The following is an 18,970-nucleotide window of genomic DNA, read 5'->3' on the forward strand; positions in this document are numbered from 1 at the left end:
GCACTGACCCCAACCCCTCCCCCCAGGGTGCTGACACTGCCCCCCACCCCCAGCTCAGCCGGGAGGCACTTGCCTGAGACTCATAGAGCTTCTCCTTCCGGTTGGCCACCTCGTTGCGGATGATGGTCCCGATGTACTCGATGACCATCGTGTGCTTCTCGATGTCCCGGGCCGCATAGAGGCCCAGTCCCTGCGGGCAGGAGAGTGTGGGTGTGATCCCCCCCACCATCCCCCACACCTGAGTGGCTTCTGAGGGAGCCGTTACTCCGAGTAACTTAGATCTGGGGCTCGGGGGCCCTGGTGGGGGTCCAAGGTGCAAAGGAAGTGCTCCACCCACTGGGCTATCTTTCCGGCCCCAAAGGAGGGGACAATGTTCAAATGGACTATTTAAGTACACTTCAAGGGACTGGAGAGAGAGCACAGCAGGTAGGGCGTTTGCCTTGCATGTGGCCGACCCGGGTTCGATTCCCAGCATCCCATAGGGTCCCCTGAGCACCGCCAGGAATAAACTCCTGAGTGCAGAGACAGGAGTAATCCCTGTGCGTTGCCAGGTGTGACCCAAAACAAACAAAAAAGGAAAGCACACTTCAATATGGGCACACGTTTCCGTGTCAGCAGCTACTGAGACACGCGGGGACACAACCCCGTGGGCAGTGACCGCATCACACGCAGGCTGGGGCCCACGTGCAGGGGAGGAGGGCAAAGCCCACTCGCAGGAGAGCTGGAGGCATGGGGGGGGGGGCGGTTCCCCTCAGCTGCACCCTGGGGCGGCCAGAGAGCAGCCCTCGGGCACATGGCCCAGTGGTGGGCAGCACCACTCTGTGCAGAGGCGGGAGAGCCAGTGTCACTGTCATGTCACGGTGAGTGTCACGTCACAGTCCAGGGACTATTCCCCACCGAGGGCCGGCGGGTCACGCCCATGCCTGCGGGCAATGCCCAGGCCCTTCACTGGACAAGAAGGTGAACATAGGTCAGGCTCGGAGTGGACGAGGAGGTGGACATGAGTCAAGACATCGAAGGTGGACACGGGTCTGGCTCAGAGTGGACGGGGAGGGTGGACACGGGTCAAGACATCGAAGGTGGACACGGGTCAGGCTCAGAGTGGACGGGGAGGGTGGACACGGGTCAGGACATCGAAGGTGGACACGGGTCAGGACATTGAAGGTGGACACGGGTCAGGCTCGGAGTGGACGGGGAGGGTGGACACGGGTCAGGACATTGAAGGTGGACACGGGTCAGGCTCGGAGTGGACGGGGAGGGTGGACACGGGTCAGGCTCAGAGTGGACGGGGAGGGTGGACATGGGTGGCCTGACATGCAGGAGCCTCTCGCGGTGCCCCCCCCAGACACTAAACTGTCTTTGCTGACGACAAACAGAAGCCCGCGACGCCGGCTGTCCCGGAAAGCGCCCGCGGTCACCCCCGCGGCCACTCCTGGCTCACCTGGATGCGCGAGCGGGCCAGGTACACGTTGGACTTCCACTCGCTCTTCATCCTGCGATACTGCGACGACTTGGAGTGCACGAACTGCTTGCTGTAGGGCGCGCTCAGCTCCCCGGTGACGGTGCTCTGGAAGGACTTGGAGGTGCTGGTGCTGTTGAGCGTGTGCGGCCTGTGGCAGCGGAGGGCGGGGAGACAGAGCGACCCTGAAGGCCCCGGGGCGGCGGGTGGGCGCGGCCGGGTGGGGCAGAGCCTCCGCTGCGGGAGGTGAGGCAGAATACCTTAACACGAACCTCTTGACGTGGGCGCTCATCTTGGGCTCCGAGCGGGCGCAGCCCGTGGGGTTCACGGCGAGTGGCAGCTCCATGAGCGGGTTCCGGCCATAGCGGAAGGTGTAGTTCTCACACGCCTCCACGCCCGGCAGCTGGGGCAGACAGACGGACGGACGGACGGGGTCAGCCGCGGGGCCCTGCGCGCGCTTCAGCCCCCGGCCCACTGCCAGGAGGAGTTTTACGGACAGGTCTGGGGGCACCGCCCCGCGAAGAGGTGGATTCTGCTGGGTGCGTGTGTGCGCGCAGGCGCACACGCACATGGGTATATGTGCATGCGTGTGGGTGCGTGTGCATGTGTGAGTGCACATGTGTGCGTGCACAGCTCGGGGACGGCACCTGCCCTGCTCGTGGGAGGCCTGGGCTCCGTCCCAGGACGATGCAGGAAACCCCCACCTGCACCTTCCCCTCGTCACACTGACACATCAGAGGGACAGGGAGGGGGTCGGGCGTGTCCTGTGCAGACCCTGCCCCCCTCATCCCTGACACACGCAGACCCTGAGCACGGGGTCACTGGGGCGGCCAGATGGTGCCCAAGAGGCCCACACGCTCGGGGTGGGTGGACAGTCCAAGGTGCCCGCATGCTGAGGGTGGGAGGACAGTCCCTGGCTCCTCTTTGGGTGGGGGACCCTCTGGCAGGGCCCGTGGTGTCCTGCCCACGGCCAGGGGCACCGAGAAGGCTGAGGGCGCAGCCCACTGGCTTCCACGCCCTACCCCCTGCTCTCGAGAAGTTTCTCTGCAGCCCCGGGCATGTAAGAGGTCTGCAAACTGAGCACCCACGGACCACGGAGACGGGGACGGGGGACGGACACTCATTTCCCGGCAGTTTCGGGCGGCCCCAGGCAGCTGTGTGGCTGAGGCGGCCCGGCCAAGGGCACGTTGGGCCAGACCGCCTTCCTAGTCCCTAGTCCTGTGGAAAGGCCCCACACTCGCACTCTGCCAAAGGCCAGGTTCTGTCAAATGCTTCTTGTCGTCTCACGGGATGGCCAGGACCCTCCGCCCTCATGGCTGGGCAGGGCTGGGCCCCTCCACCCTTGGACAGCAGGGCCAGGCACACGCCGGGGGCCACAGGCCTGCCCCTCGCAAGCACGCTGGTCGGAACTCACCGACTCCGCGATCCGGGCCACCGCGGACACGGTCAGGCCGAAGAGGTCCTCCCCTTTGAGGTAGGCGGGAAACAGCTGCAGCATCTCCGAGTGCTTCCGCACAGACGCCACGGGCTCCAGAATCTTGTCCCAGACGCCTGCGAGCACACGGGGCTGTCAGGCTGTCCGGGGGTGCGGCGGGCGCCTCTGCTCCCTCCCGATCCCTCCTTGGCGTCTGCCTCTGACTTGGCTAAGCTCGAGGGGCCAACGAGGTTCAGTGCCGGGAGAGCAGGACAGGGGTCGGGGGCAGCTCCCGGGGCTGCAGTGGACAGTGCAGGCACAAGGCAGCCCTGAGTGCCACCCCCAGCCCTCCAAGGACCCGCCCCACAGGCACGGACCTGGTGGTCCCCAAACAGCCGATGGCGCCCCCATCCCGCCCTAAGCCCCTGACCCAGAGCGAAGACCCCAGGTCTGAGCGCAGCCTGCAAAGGGGCAGGCCACAGGCCCTCCGGTTTGGTACAGGCAGTAACGCGGCGCTGGACACCAGGGCGGGAAGAATGCGCTCTGTGTGCGGCCGCCTGGTGACCCAGTGCGACACGGTCCCTACGGCACCGCCGGGCCTGGCCCTCGTGCCCCCAACCGCGGCCGGGGCAGCTGCCGCCACTATTTGAAAAGGACATCAAACAGGAGAAGCGGGAGAGAGCTTTGGGTGCCGCGAAATGCATACAAGAACTAACACCTCACGGCTCCCTTTCAACTTCTGTCTGGGGGCCACACCTGGCGGTCCCCGGCGGCCACTGCTGGCGGAGCTGGGGAACCGCAGGGAGCGCCCCCCAGCCCCCATGGCGCGGGGTTCACGCCCACCGACTCTCCACTGGTCGACGAGGGCTTTTAAACGCCCTCGTGCCGAGACCGCGGGGGAGGCGGTGACCCCGGGGCCCTGCCCCCCGCCCCCCCACGGCCCGCCCGCGGCCCGCACCTTTGGGCGAGCTGTCGCTGAGCACGAGGTCCTCGTGGCCCTGCTCCAGCACGCGGATGACGAAGACGGGCCGGCCGTCCTTCTCCTCGATGGAGCAGAGGTAGCGGCAGCGGCGGTGCGCGTGGCGCGTGCTCCAGTACAGGCGGCTGGCCTCGTAGCCCACGGGGAAGAGCGCCTTGGGCGAGTGGAAGGCCGGCATGTGCTGCGGCAGCAGCTGCCCGATGGCGTGGAAGATGAGGCTGCCCACGCGGAAGGTGTGCTCGCGCTCCCCGCGCTGCACCACGCTGGCCACCTGGCGGACCTCGTCGCGCTGCACGTACACGCGCCGGAAGACGGCGAAGTGGCTCAGCTCCTGCTCGTGCACGCCCTTGGGCCGGTGCGCCGGGCACAGCATCGTCTTGTCCTTGAAGAACATGCACTGGGCCTTGAGCGCGCAGGTGAAGTGGTAGACGTTGGCGCAGCGGAAGCGGTGGCAGCCGCTGGTGGCGCCCGTGCGGTGGCAGCAGACGCAGCGCATCTGGAGGCCGCGCCGCAGCGCCAGCTCCACGTTCATGAGGGCGCCCGCCTGCGTCTCGTACACCTCCGTGGACCAGAGCGCGCAGTTGAGGTGCACCCACAGGTCCAGGTCCAGGTTGAGCAGCCGCGCGGGCCCGTCCGTCAGCCCGTCGCCCTCCTCGTGGCAGAAGCAGCACTTGCGGTGGTCGCGGGGCGCGGGGTCGGGCTTGAGCGAGGCGCCCAGCCGCTGCAGGAAGGCGTCGATCTCCTCCTCGCCGGGCGGCGTGAACGAGCCCTTGGGGATGACGATGTGCAGGCTCCACTTGCGCCACTTCAGGCCGCGCCAGCGCTTGCTCAGCGGCCGGCAGTCGTCCAGGCCCGGCACGGCCCGCAGGCGCGGCTTCAGCTTCACCGTCACCTTCAGCTCGTCGGGCTTGGCCTCCACGCGGGCCGCCTGGAAGGCCGGCGGGAAGGCGAGGGGCGGCGAGGCGGGCGGCGAGGCGCTGGCCGGGAGCCGCGGGAGACAGTGCACGTCCAGGGCCGAGACGTGGGCGCTGTAGCGGTGGCAGGACCGGGCCGGGGCCTCCCGCAGCGGCGATGGCGGGAGCAGCGGGCTGCCGGCCTGCACGGAGAGCGCGGACTCGTGAGCCCGGGGTGTGTGTGTGTGTGTGTGGGGACTCGCTCCTGCAGTGCTCGGGGGCCAATCCCAGGGCTGCCCCCTACACGAAGAGCACTGACATATGAACCCAGGGGTGACTCGCTCTGGCAGTGCTCAGGGGCTGATTCCAGGGCTGCCCCCTGCACGAAGAGCACCAAAACATGAACCCGGGAGCAACTTGCTCCCGCAGTGCTCAGAGACAGACAGCCGGCGCTGGCCCAAGCCGGAGCTTTCCCTGGGCAGCCGCCGCCGAGAGGCTGGGTGCCAAGTGCCCCAGTGATTAGTGCCAACAGAACCGAGGCTGGAGCGCCCCACAGCCTGACGGAGCCGGCTCCGGGGCGTGGCGGAGGTCGGTAGGCACCCCAGCAAAGCACAGCCCCCCGGAAGCCCGCCTCGGGCCCTTGGCTCCGTCCCCGCTTTCCCGGGGATGCTCGGGTGAGAGAAGGGCCTCCACCCTCTCCCTCTCAGGACATAGCAGGGAACAAACGAGTCCCCAACGGGCACCCTAGCTCCCTTCAGCCACCTGCACAGAGGCCGCCACCCCCCCGTGAGAGGATTTCTCATCTTTGGTGGTCGGGCCTTGCCCAGGATGGTCCAGAGGCCACTGCTGACCACTCGGCCCGGCTCGGGGAGAGCTGGGGCTTGTCCCCACTGCCCAGACACTGAGACGCACGTGCTTGAGCCCGGGAGTCAGCCCAGGCCCCGGGCCCCAAGGCCAGGCTAGCATCTCACTCCCTGGGGTCCACATGCAGGGCTGAGGGGCGGAGACGGGGCCAGACCCGGTCACTACAGATAGGTCGGGACCCTCCACGGTGCTGGACAGCCAGCAGGGTCCCTGAGGGCCGCAGAGAGGGCGGGGGTGGGGGGTGCTTCCTGTCTCGGCTCGAGAAGTCCCGTGGCAGAGACCGACGGAGTGGCAGCAACGCTCCCTGGGGCATCTGGACCGGGACGCGGCTGCAGCGCGGGGACGGGGGTGGTGGCGCCTACCTTGCTCTCCGAGTTCTGTGCTTGTGCAGTTGAGGAATAGAGGAGAAAGCAGTTGTTGCTGCAAAAGACCACGTCCTTCTCTACCCGGCTGGCGCCTTCCCGAGCCTCCTGCCGGCAGAGGGAGGCGTGTTGGGAGAGCCGCAGTGACTGGCCCCCAACGCGCCTTCGCGTCTATTCAGACCACGAAGGACCCAGTGTCCGTATCCGGGACACGGTCCCGGCCGGAGCCCTGTGGCCCGCCCCCAGCTGGCCCGGGGGCGGGAGCCGCACGCACCTTGCTCAGGAAGGTCAGGTCCCGGGGGGACTTGCGCACCCCGCTCCCGAGGATCACCACTCTGCAATGGCAGCACCACTGGGGCCGGGGGCCCGCACTGTCCAGGGCACCGGGCACTGGGTCCTTGCAGGCGGGAAGCCCTAGAGGCAAAGGCTGGCGTCAGGAGGCCTTGCGCCCGGCCACGCCCACTGCAGTATGGCACGTCTGCCCTGTCATTCTTCTCAGGGGTGTTGCACAGCAAGGGTCACAGGCCACCCGTCACGTGCGTGCCTGGCACCGGGGTGCGCACAAATAAACACGCCGGATCCCCGAAAGCCCAGAAACGGGCCGGCAGTTAGCACGGCCGAAGGGACCCGACCACGCTGTCGGTCAGTGTTGTCTGATGGCCATGAGGTCACCGCTGTTGGTTAGTATCATCTGACAGCCACGTGGGCACCACTGTCGGTCAGTGTCTGATGGCCACGCTGCCACACTGTCAATGTCATCTGATGGCCACGAGGTGACCACTGTCGGTCAGCGTGTCTGACGGTCATAGGAGCCACCAGTGTCGGTCAGCGTGTCTGATGGCCATGAGGTCACCACTGTCGGTTAGTGTCATCTGACAGCCACGTGGGCACCACTGTCGGTCAGTGTCTGACGGCCACGCTGCCAACATTGTCAATGTCATCTGACGGCCACGCGGTGACCACTGTCGGTCAGTGTCTGACGGCCACGCTGCCAACACTGTCGGTCAAAGTCATCTGACAAGCCACGTTGCCAACACTGTCGGTCAATGTCAACTGACGGCCACGAGGTGACCACTGTTGGTCAGTGTCTGATGGCCACATGGTCACCACTGTTGGTCAATGTCATCTGACAGCCATGCTGCCAACACTGTCAGTGTCATCTGATGGCCACGAGGTGACCATTGTCGGTTAGTGTCTGACGGCCACGGGAGCCACAGGCCCTCTGTGTGCGGTCGGTCGGGTCGTCTCGTCTCGCGTGGGCGGGGGCATCTGCTTCCCCTCGAGGGTTAAGGAACACAGAGTTTCACCGAGGAGCCGAGGCAGGGGCGAGTCTCAGGACAGGAGAAGTCAGAGAGAGAGAGGGGGGAGGCCCAAAGAGGCAGCGAGGAGAACGGGGGCAGCGTGGCTGGACAGCACCGGCCACGACAGGCCACGAGGGCATGAGGGACGCAGAGCCCAGTGGAAACTCCCAGGAGGAAGTCCAACGCGCAAGAAGGGGAGGCCCTGTCCACGGGGGCCCAGAGCAGAGACAAGACGAGCAGGGGGCGGGGAGGGGCGGTGAGGAGTGGAGGGGTCGGAGGGGTCAGAGCGGAGGAGGGGCCTCGGGCAGGGGCCGGCCAGGCCGGGCGCGCCCCACGCCGTCTTCGCCGGAAGCGCGGGGAGCCGTGGGCCCTCAGGACGGACCGCGGACACGAGCGGCGGCAGGAGGACCAAGGCGGCCGGAGAGAGGAAGCGTGAGTGGGAGCGAGGGCCGTGGGGGAGGACGGAAACTAGCTCACCGTTGCTGGCTGGAGGCAGCGAGCCACTAGGCGGCTTCAGCCGGTAAGCGCTCGCTAACCGGGGAGGGTGTGCCGGTCCTGGTGGAGGCCCACGAAGAAATAAATGCTGTCGATACTCCATACCTGGGTTTACTCTGTGGCCACTGACCAAACCCACGGATGGAACATCTGGAGCACTACTAACCTCGTAACTGTGAGGGACGCGGACGTGGAGAAGGTCGGAAAATGCAGCCACAACACTGCTAATGTTCTGGAAGGGAAGGCGGAGCCGGCGTCAGCCCAGGGCCCGGGCAACGGAGCCGCGGGGCACGGGCTCCCCAGCAGTGCTCTGGCCAAGCAGGGAGCACTCCGGCTCTGTCTGTCTGTCCGTCTGTCTGTCTGGGGGAGAGTGAGCACGCCGAGCCTGTGCCCGGCCCCTCGGGTCATTTTCCCAGCCCCTGTAGAACTCTGGGTGCCGAGAAAGCTCCTTGTCACTGATTTTCTACGGGGCCGGGGCCAGGCTGGTTCCCGGCCCGGGCAGAGGAGCCGGCAGCCCACTCCGGGGCCTGCAGGGAGCCCAGCAGGAGCGGCCGCACCCCTGCCTCCCCCCGCCCGGCCCGCGGACGACGCCCCTTACCTCAGCAGCTGTAGGATGCAGGGTGATCGCTACAGAAATCAGGCCCGACCTGGGGCCGTTGGGGGACGCACCGAACGGTGGCGTGAAAAAGAACGTGCCCGGCTCGGCCTTGATGCCGTCCCTCCTGGCGTCTGCGGCGTGGAGAGGGGGCGGGAGAGGGAGGTGAGGGGGGGCCGCGGGGAGAGCGCCCCCCCCCCGCCGGGCCCGGCCCGCCTACCTCTGCCGGCGCTGCTGGGGAGCAGAGGGATGATGGGCGACGGCACCGGCTCCACCGGCTCCTGCTTCACCAGGGACAGGTCGGGGAACCTGCTCAGCTCCGCGCCCACGACGCTCTCGGGGGACGAGGAGGGGACGAAGCTGTCGGGGCTGTCCCGCTCGCTGCCGTGATCGTGCAGCCTGGGGGGAACACGGGCAGCATGTCAGGCCCTGCCCGGGCGAGGGGCCCGGCCACGTGGGGGCACACGGGCAGCTCCCCAAGGGCTCGGCGGCGCCGGCCAGCCACTGCCTTGGGACGGGTCAGTCAGACGGCACCGGGCAGGCCCCGCCCCGCCTCGGGAGCTAAGGACGCCTGCTTTGGGCAGGCTGGGCTCAGCAGGGGGCAGCTGGCCGCCACCAGCCAGCTCCCAGCCTCAAATGGCCGGGCCTGGACCCCAGATCTGGGAGACTCACTCTCCTCCTCGTCCTCCCGCTCCAGGAGGGAACTCGGAGCTCAACGTCGGGCTCCGGCTCCCTCTTGGCAGCGGCGGCGGCAGCCTGGCCGCCCAGAGGCATGGCGCAGGGCCGGGATGGCCATCCTGCTGTGCTCAGGGACCCAGCCAGGCTCGGCTGCCTACAAGGCCAGAATCTTTTTTTTGGGGTCACACCTGGCGACGCACAGGAGTTACTCCTGGCTCTGCGCTCAGGAATTGCTCCTGGCGGTGCTCAGGGGACCCTATGGGATGCTGGGAATCGAACCCGGGTTGGCTGTGTGCAAGGCAAATGCCCTCCTGGCTGTGCTATCGCTCCAGCCCCAAGACCAGAATCTTAAGCCCCGAATTCTCCTCAGTGTCTCTGAAACATTTAGCAGGGAGGAGTCTCCCTACTTCTGTAGCTACTTGTGCGCTGCTCAGTGAGCCCATAGCACAGAGAAACTCAAACACGACCCGGCAACACTGAGAGGAACGCGGTTCAAGGCATTTTGTTCCTTCAATGTACATTTGAATGATGGGTCTCATTCTCCTAAAGAGCCTTGAATATAATCTCAGGGCTAGGATGAAAGAGACGTTACTGGGGCCTGCTCGAGGCAATCGACGAATAACAGGATGATGAAATGAAAATGAATGTACATTTGGGGGCAACACCTTACAGTGCTCAGGGGTCACTTCTGATGGGCCAGGGGACCATACGTGGTGCACGGATGGCGCTGGGGATCGAACCCGGGTGGGCTGCATGCAGGGCAAGTTGGCCCGTCAGTCTGCCCCGCCTTCCATATTTGACATGCCGTTCTGACCGACAATAAGCTACGTAGACACATAAGCAGAGGCACATTTTGGGGCTGGGACGGGGACGGGGACTTGCCTTGCATATGGCCAGCCTGGATTCAGTGCACAGCGCCTCATCGTGGTCCCCTGGGCCCGACCAGAGTGACCCCTGAGCTCAGAACCAGGAGCAAGCCCTGAGCACCACCAGTGGGGAGCAAAATACAGCCAGAGCCGAAGAGACAGTTCCTGGCGGGTTTTCCTAAGGACTCTGCTCTCAGCGATCCCTCTTTTCGTTTTGGGTCACACCCAGCGATGCTCAGGGGGTCATGTGGGATGCCAGGGATTGAACTCGGGGAGCAGGGCAATGGCCCCACCCTGACACGCTTTAGAGCGTGAAGGAAGCGGGAACACAGGCCATGCTTCCGGCCGAAGCGCAGAAGCACAAGCACTCACCAGCACGGCCACGGGCCAGGCAGGACGTGCCCCGCGTGCAGAGTGGCACGCGAGCGCCGTGACCCCCCCTCCCCCGGAGCGCAGCCACCAGGATGCGCAGACCCTCCCCCACTGAGCTGGTGCCACGACCCACTGCCGAAGTGTGTGCGCCCCGAAGCGGCCAGTCTGGAGAGGGAACCTGACCTTAGCTCCTCCTGGTTGTTGTGGGGCGGGGTCGGAAGCGAGGCCGGGACGTCGACCGCCTTCGGGCCCTGCGCAATGGCTCTGGCCAGCGGGTCCTCGTGGGGCCTGAACGGCAGCGGGAAGGGCTTCGGGCCGAGGCTTTTGGCAACTAGGGAAGCACAAAACCAGAGACGCTCGGTGAGGACGGGGGCGGCGAGACGTGGCAGCTGGCGGGGGGTCCCGGGGGCAGGCTCGGGGGGGGGGGGGGCACGTACCTTCGTGGCTGGCGAGCACACCGGCTTTCCCCGCGAGCTCTTCAGTCGTCGCAAAACCATTTGCCATCTTCTGACAAGCCAGAGGAGGTGGTGGTGTAGGAGGAAGAGAGGCAGGGGGTGTTGGAGGATTACTTAGATTATTCTGCTGCAGGAGATCAAAAAACGTTTAATTATATGCTACTGAGCAAACACGCAATGACCTTGCTACAACTTAGCCCTGTGCGTGCCCGGCACCCGGGCGCGTGGCCGTGGCCACGCAGCCAGACGCAGCAGCGGCACCCAAGATGCACCCCCAAAACGGGGGAGGCTTTTAAAAATAGATTTGGGTTTTGGGCCACACCCGGCGGTGCTCAGGACTCACTCCTGGCTCTGCACTCGGGGACTCAGGGATCACTCCTGGTGGGGCGCGGGGGACCGGGAGGGACGCTGGGGACTGAACCCAGGGCAGCCACGTTCCAGGCCGCCTTCCCCGCCACACGCCCAAACACGCATGTGTCGGTCTGGAAACGACCTTTCGGAGTCATTTGCTGAAGGGAAGCAGAGCCGCTGGCTCAGCTCCTGACCTCACAGCCGCCGAGAGCAGCCTCACGCGGCAACCCAACGGCCTGCCCGAGCCCCGAGAGTCACTCCACATTGCGGGAGGCCGGGCCCAGCGCGAGAGAGACTCTAAGTGCAACACACGGCCCAGATGCCAGACCCCCAGGTCCTAGGCCAGGCCAGGCGGCCGGGGCCGGATGCAGGCCCTCACGGGAGCGAGGCCGGCAGAGGCACCTCGCGAGAATGAGTCTGGGACGAAGACCCGCTCTCAGGGACACTTGACGTTCTTATCATCTTGGCCCGAAAGATGATTTTATGGAAGACGAGGTCTGTCTAATGAGACAGTCCCAAGACTGTCCGAAGCACTAACACGACCATCCCGGACGTGACCATGTGAGACAGAGTACGCTTTCTTAACCATTGTGTTCCGTTTCTCAGGCTAAACGCCCCGGCACATTTCCAGTCTTACTCCCCGCGATCGGTTTAGAGTCACTTGAAGAGTGAACAAAAGCTGTGGACGTGGACGTGCTGAAATGAGCGCAAGCGTCTTACAGCCTGCATTCTGGCCCGCACAAAAAAAAACAGACTCAAGTCAGAAGCGCTTCCCCTAGCGGACTCCAGCCTCTCGGCCGCGCTAAAGCTCAGCTCAGGACCCTTGGAAGAAGAGACGGGACACGAGACACGGCGCTACCGAGACGGAGGCGGCGGCAGAGACTGGCCGCGCGCCCGCGACACGTACCTTGTGGACCAACTGAGCATAGTAATCGGAGACCCCGTCAAGGGTGCCGCTGCCGAAAGCCCCGAGGAGCCGAGTGCCGCGGGGGAACTGGCCACTGCCATAGGGGAGAAAGTGCGCCAAGTTCACGCCGATCACGGGCTCCATTAGCGGGAGCAGAGAGAGCTGCTATCGGAGAACAGCGAGAGTGAGGACAGGACACCGGCACCGGCCACTTCCCTAAGCCCCGCGGGCGAGCCTCAGCCTCAGGTCAGGCCCGAGGAAACGGCACTTCGAAACTCCAGAGCGACTGCTGGGGGCCAGAGGGGGCGGGGCGGAGGTCCCTCTACTACCGAGCCTTCTGGGGCTCAGTGACACTGCAGGCGTCTGGCGAGAACCCGGGTCATCCTTGCTCCGTGGGGCCGGGACCACGCGGCACGAGGCCGCTGCGGGAGCAGCTGGGCCCCAAGCCCTGGGTGCCAACAAGGGGCGGGGGAGGGGTCACGGGCGCCCCTCCTGCTTGCAAGGGGGCTCCCGAGACGGTTCCTGTCCCTGCGACTCTCTCAAAAACTGGCGGCACCAAAGACTGCTGGGAGGTGGCCTGGCACCGCCCCTCCGGGCCTCCCCGGGGCAGGGGCTGCGAGGGGCCACCCGCTCACCTGTTTCAAGTGGGCGAAGCCGCCGGTGCCGGGGTACACGGCCTGCTTCTCCTCCTCCTCCTTTTTCCGTCTCTTGGAGCGGGGCGCTGCCTTCTCCCCGGTCCTCGGGGTGCGTTTGCTGCGCTGTCTCCTGCTTTCGCATCCGCCATCTGCTTTGGGCAACGGGCCGCTGCCGCATCCGAACCCCGCTCGCAGCGGCGCCCCCAGAGTCGGCTGAGGCAACGGGAGAGGGCGAGAGTGAGAGGCCGCCGCGGACACTGCCCCACCCGGCCGACAGCGCCGGCCAGCGGGGCGGGGCGGCAGAGGGACCGGGGGCCGGGAGGGGGACACGGCTGGCGGCAGGCACAGAGCTGACGAGCTGGGGCCCGGAGGCAGCAGCCTCCCCGCGCCGGCCACGCCGCGGCAGGGGGTTCGGGAGGGGCATGGCACGGCCGAGAACAAAACAGAGGGGCCAGAGAGAGAGAGAGAGCGAGCCGGCGCTTGCCTTGCACGTGGCCAGTGCGATGCCCAGCCCCAAAACCCAACCAAGAAAGGGGGCGGGGAGGAAGGGACAGGAAAAACTACGACGAAGACATAAACTCTGCGGGGGGGGGGGGGGGGGCGGCTAGAGACGGCACAGCCGGGCGGGAGTGTGGCCGACCGGGGCTCTACCCCATCATCCCACGTCGTCCCCCGAGAACCAACCGGAGCAATTCCTGAGCACAGTCAGGCGAAGCCCCCCCACCCCAAACAAACAGAGAGAAAGAACTTACAAGCTCCGAAGAGTCCCACAGCTTAGCCGGGAGGAACCGCTAAGCCTCAGGCTGACCAGTGGAGGACGGGTCGCACACCCAGCTGGCCGGGAACTCGACAGACTCAAAGTCGAGGAAAGGGGCCTCGGGAACACAGACCACCCTTGCAGCTAACGAGGTGCGGACAGGGCAAGGTACATGGTGCAAATGTCCCGGCCCACAGAGGTGCTGTGTCCTCTGGGGCCCCCGCAGGGTTGGCAGAGCCTGCCTGCAGGCACAGACCTCGAGGGAGTGTGCAGCCCGGGAGGAGGCCGAGTAAGACAGACAGACGAGGGGCCGGCCTCCGGGAGCAAAAGGCTGCGCCCCGAGAAGGGTTTTAAGGCACCGTCTTCAGGATCTGGGTAGTGATGCTTGGGCACTGTTTAAGGCATCAGTGCCCTGGAACCCTGAAGGCAGTCGCTTCCGGCCAGGCTAGGGGGGTAAAACGTGGCATCTCCCAAGGGCCGGGAGGGCTGCAAGGCAGAGGCAGGTAAGCAGACTGGCAGTCAGCACTTGGGGGTGGGGTGGGGGGGCTGAGCACCATCATAACCTGGGGGTGGGGGGACACAGTCACTGGCCAGAAATGCCCCTTTTCTGAGTCAGCTGGGAGGCAGCAGCCTTCCAGAGTGCCGGGGTCTGGACCGGACCACAGCCCAGAGGCCTCCTCCCCTGACTTAGCAGGCCGAGCAAGGGGCCGGGGGCAGGGTCATGGGGCTACGCGGGGTCACTGCACCACTGCACGCACACACGGCTGAGCTAAGAGAAACAGCTGCATATCACGGCAGATTTTTTTTTCCCTTTTTCTTATTAAGTCACACACGGCGGTGCTCAGGGGGCCGTCGGCGGGCCCTGTCTGGCCGTGTACAATGCAAGAGCCTCACCACCGTGTTACCTCTCGAGCCCCTTTTTCTGTTTCTCATTTTTCATTCATTTGCTTTATGAGTCACACCCGGCGCTGCTCGTGGGTGGCTCCTGGCTCTGCGCCCAGGGACCCTATGGGACGCCGGGGATCGAACCCAGGTCGGTCACACGTGGGGCCCCCGCCCTCCCACTGTGCTATCACTCTGGACTCCCCACTCCCACATTCATTCAGTTTTATTTTTTTTCCAGGATAGAGAAAACCCTGGTTCGGGTCAGAGAGAACTCAAAGGCCGAACGCCACTGGGGGTGGCCCCCAGACCCAACCCAACGCCCAACGAACAGAGAGAACCGGTCAGAGGAGAAGCGGGACAGGCAGCCGCACGGCGGAAAGGGGCGAAGAGGAAGGACACAGGGCGGGAGGGCACTGCCCCCCAAACCAGGCACCCGAGGCCTTTCAAGGGATGTGACGTCACGAGGGTCAGGAGGAGAGGAGGAAGGCCTGACCCTCGGCCCGCCGGCAAGAAACGTGTCTGGAACGTCAGACCCCTGAACTGAGAGTGAAGGCCACCGCGCGCACTGCCCACCCACGGTCGGAGGAGACAGACTCGGCCAACGCGCGCCAGACCAATGGGCGCGTCACGCCTGAAACTGCACGCGTGGCCCACACCACGGCTCATCACCTGCTCCGTCTAAACCCTGAGAATCCGAACGTCCAACCTGACGCCCTGAAGAAAGGTCTGACTCCGTGAAGGCGCCAGAACCTCCGCTCGGAGGGAACCGGCGGGACCATCTGTCCAACCCTGACGCCCCGGCCTTCCGTGGCTCTCCAGGGGGCCCGCCATCCCCGAGAAGACGCACGACAACGCCCCCGACAGAGGCAGATGGCAAACCCGGTGCCTGAAGGCTCGACAGGGCGGGCGCTCCGGAAGGAAAGTCCGCAGGCACGGAAACCGAGGCCACGCAGGCGAGCGCCTCCGTCTCAGAGGAATCACAGGGGTTTACGGGAGACACGAGGACACCCACTCCTAAGCCTCAGCTCGCGGACAGCGCCCTGCGTACTGTGTCCCGGCCGCCTCCTCCGCGAGAGGGGTCCTCGCGGGCTGGCGCTGCACCTGGCCGGGAACAGCTGCGACGGCCGACCCAGTGGCCCGACCCTCGCGCGAGGCCTCTGACGATTTCTTACCGCGCCCAACTCAAGCATCAAGCCACGACACAGGGGAGCAAGACCGAGGTCGGGGGCGGCCACCATCTCGGGCGCCTGTGGGGCCCCCACGGGTGAAGCAGGATGTCAAACGCACGGCTTTGATTTGCGGGAAACATGACAGTTCCTTAACAGAGTTATGACGCCAAACTCTGGTGCCCGCGGAGAGAAACGAAGCAGAGAAGAAGAGGCTGAGGGTCTGCAGAGACGGGGCAGGGGGAGGTTGTGGCCTTGTGCGGCGCCGGCCCGGGGCCCATCCACACAGGGGCGCCTGGGCCCCACCAGGAGTGATTGTTATCATTACTTTTTAATAAAGGGGTCGGACTTGGGGCCCTGGCACACAGAGCCAGGCGGCCTCCCGAGTGCAGAGCCGGGAGTGACCCCCGAGCACCCGCAGACACAGCCCAAAAGCGCGCCAGCGAAGAAGGGCTCCGGGGGCGGCAGGTGTGCGGCGCTGGCCACGCGCAGACCCCCCACCCCCCAGCCCACCCGGCACCGCCCCCACTGGGCGGGCCTGAGGAAAGCGCAGAGCTCGCACCCGCGCCCCATCTCCCGGGACGGGAGCCCCCGCCGCTTACCAGGCTTTCGGCGGGGCGCTGCAGGTCAGCGGGCCTGTGCTCCGGGGGGCCGTCGGGCCTCCGTCCGCTCAGCGCCGCCGCCTTCTTGTTCTTCAGCAGGTGCTTCAGGAGCTCGTTGCCGGCCGTGGGGGCGGGGCTGGGCCCCGAGGGGGCGGGCTCGCCCGCGGCTCCGTCCCCCGGTCCTTCGGGCCTGGGCCCGCTGGGGCTCCGCTCGCACTCGGCACTCTCCGCTTTCACTCCGTCCTCGGCGCTGGCGGCGGTGGCGGGCACCTCCCCAGCCAGGGCCCCTGCCTCGGGGGGGCCGGGCGGCGGCCGCTGGTCGGGCGGGCCGGGCAGGAGGTCGGCGCTGGCCGGCTTGCTGTCCGTGTCGGCGTCCCCGGCCTCGGCGTCCCCGGGTGGGGGAGGCGGCTCGCCCGGCGTGCTCAGGGTGGGGGTGGAGGCGGCCTCCGAGGGGCCCGGGGTGGGCGGTGCCGTGGTGTCCGAGTGCGGCGTGGACGGGCCCCTGGCGGGCTCCCCGTCCTCGTCCTTCCTCTTCTTGCGCGTCCTTTTCTTCTTGCCCTTCTCCTCGGGGATGATGTCCGCGTACAGCTGGATGAGGGCCTGCGCCGAGCCCGGGTAGCCGTGGCCGGGGCCGGCCGCGGGGTCCTGGCCGCACGGGACGCCGGTGACGGTGGCGGCGGCGGCGGCGGTGGCGACGGGCAGGCCGGTGGGCAGCGGGGCCCTCGGGGGGCACGGCGGGTAGCCGTGGGCCGGCCGCCCGGGGTGGAAGGGGGGGGCCCCCGCCGGGCACGGCCGGCGCGTCCGGGGCGAAGGCCGGGGGGCCCACGGGCCGGCGCTCGAAGGCGGGGGCCGGGGGCGAGCCCAGGGGCCCCTGCAGGCCGGGCGGTGGCGGGTGCTGGGGGGACGGGGGCAGGGCCCGCGGGGGCGGCAGGAAGTCGCAGAAGGGGCCGGGGGGCGCGGGCGGGCCCAGCTCCAGCCGCTGCCTCGCCCGCTGCCGCTCCACCTCCTGCATCAGCTGCGCCCGCTGCCGCTCCTGCTGCTCCCGCAGCCGCTCCTTGCGCTCGCGCTCCTGGAAGCTCTCGCTGAACGGGTTGTTGTCGTCGAACTCCACGCGGGGCGGCGGCCCGCTCGGGGGCGCCAGGGGCAGGTGGCCCGGGCCGGGGGCGGGCGGCCAGCCGGGCAGGCCGGGCGGGGGGTGCGGGCCCAGGGGCAGGCCGGGCTGGCCGCGGGCGGGGCCGCAGTGCTGCTGCTGCTGCTGCCTCAGCCGGTAGTCCTCCATCAGCTCCGCGTGCTCCTTCTGCTGCTTGCGGATCTGCAAGGGGGCGGGCGCGGGCTCAGCTCTGCCTCCCGGCCGGGCCGTGACCTCCGCGGGACTCCCTCCCCAAAGCACGGGCGGACACAGAAGACACGGCCAAGTCCCTGCTCCCGGGGAGGGTGTCTGCACGCGGCCCACCTGGGTCCCATCCCCGAGCACCGCCAGGAGCGATTCCTGAGTGCAGAGCCAGGAGGAACCCCTGAGCATCGCCGGGGTGGCCCAAAAGGCAAAAAAAGCAGAAGTCCCTTCTCCCCAACTTGGGGCACAGGTGGGCATTGGGGGTCAACCCAGAGTGGCTCGGGTCATGCTCCAGGCGTCCTTCGCCGTGCTGGGGACCAAACCGAACCAGGGCGGACTGCAAGCAAGGCGGCACTGCAACCCCACACCGCCTCTCTGGCCTGCAGCGATGTTTTTAAGGTAAAATATTGTGAAACAGTAACAACCATTAAAAAAAAAAGACCATCAGGGGGCTGGAGAGACAGCACAGCGGGTAGGGCGTTTGCCTTGCATGCAGCTGACCCAGGTTCGATTCCCAGCATCCCATAGGGTCCCCTGAGCACTGCCAGGGGTGATTCCTGAGTGCAGAGCCAGGAGTCACCCCTGTGCATCGCCAGGCGTGACTCAAAAAGAAAAAAAAAAAAAGACCACCAGGGCTGGAGTGACGGCTATGGACCAAGCACATGCTTTGATGCAACGGGGTCTGGTTTGATCCCCCTGCCAAAAAATGGTCCCCAAGCACTGCACCTTCAAAGGGAGAGAAGGGAGATGAGAAGAGAGAGGAGGGGAGGGGAGAAAGGAGGCAAGCAGGAAGGGGAGGGAAGGCGGCGACCACCAGCGGGAGGGCGGGGCCAGGAGGGAGGGCCCACGCGCACCCCTCCCCCTCACCTGCTCCAGCTGCTTCTGGACCATGCTCTGCTGCTCCGTGACGTGCTTGAGCTGCTCGGCGTCCTCCTCGGGGAACTCGCGGCCCGCCTTCTTGGCCGTGCGCTGCTTGGCCGACAGCGCCTTCTTGGACTTGCGGTGGGCGCCGATCTGCTCCTCCAGGTACTTCTGCTGCATCTGCAGCAGCTGCTGCGTCTCCCGAAGCCACTCCTCGTACTGCTGGCGCTGGGCGTCATCTGGGAGAGAGTCGACACCCACCGGGGTTGGCTCTCCGGGCCGGGCGCGGCGGGCGCCACAAAGCTCCGTGCGGGACGGAGACGCCAGTCACCAGGGCCGGCCACCCGACCCGAGAACGGTGCTGCCGGCAGCCAGGGCAGCAGTGTTCTCGGGTCGGCCGCCGTCCCCGGCGTCACGTTTGCAAGGGGGGCGCCTCGCAACGGGAGGCTCTTCCCCCACAGGCCGCTTGGCAGACTGTTACGGGCGTGTCTCGTTCACGCACCCCGACAGACCCCCGAGGGCAGAATGAAGGACCCTTACTCTGACGCCTGGGTTAGCTACCGAGTTCCACGCCCACACCCGAGTTTACGTTCCCTGGTTCTCAAGAGCGAAAGCGTTTATCGTAAGCTAAGAGGGAAGCCAGAATGCCTTAGAAGGACCCAATTTTGAAGCTTATGTTTTATAAAAGAAATTTGAGTGACGAGAACCTCATCTGTCACGAAATTCATCACTGGGACTTA

The 18,970-nt window shown here is 66.5% G+C and overlaps 2 protein-coding genes across 2 annotated transcripts in view; both read right to left on the bottom strand.

Annotated features, from left to right (window-relative positions):
* RHEB (Ras homolog, mTORC1 binding) overlaps positions 1-5,603 on the bottom strand; it is a 239,322-nt gene extending 233,719 nt beyond the window's left edge. The window contains exon 1 of the mRNA XM_056134802.1: positions 5,599-5,603. The gene's annotated coding sequence lies outside the window, so the exon portion shown is untranslated. The remainder of the gene's footprint in view (positions 1-5,598) is intronic.
* The window catches only part of KMT2C (lysine methyltransferase 2C), a 184,786-nt gene that overhangs the window by 1,011 nt on the left and 164,805 nt on the right, over positions 1-18,970 (bottom strand). Inside the window, 17 exon segments of the mRNA XM_056134804.1 lie at positions 74-190; positions 1,442-1,610; positions 1,720-1,862; positions 2,874-3,010; positions 3,832-4,948; positions 5,972-6,079; positions 6,246-6,385; positions 7,750-7,999; positions 8,366-8,496; positions 8,583-8,761; positions 10,462-10,609; positions 10,716-10,860; positions 11,992-12,156; positions 12,627-12,839; positions 16,037-16,816; positions 16,818-17,348; positions 18,237-18,469. Of these exon segments, the coding sequence (XP_055990779.1) occupies positions 74-190; positions 1,442-1,610; positions 1,720-1,862; positions 2,874-3,010; positions 3,832-4,948; positions 5,972-6,079; positions 6,246-6,385; positions 7,750-7,999; positions 8,366-8,496; positions 8,583-8,761; positions 10,462-10,609; positions 10,716-10,860; positions 11,992-12,156; positions 12,627-12,839; positions 16,037-16,816; positions 16,818-17,348; positions 18,237-18,469 (4,706 nt within the window).

Source organism: Sorex fumeus, unplaced genomic scaffold (assembly GCF_029834395.1).
Source record: "Sorex fumeus unplaced genomic scaffold, SorFum_2.1 ptg000107l, whole genome shotgun sequence".
Classification (NCBI taxonomy): domain Eukaryota; kingdom Metazoa; phylum Chordata; class Mammalia; order Eulipotyphla; family Soricidae; genus Sorex; species Sorex fumeus.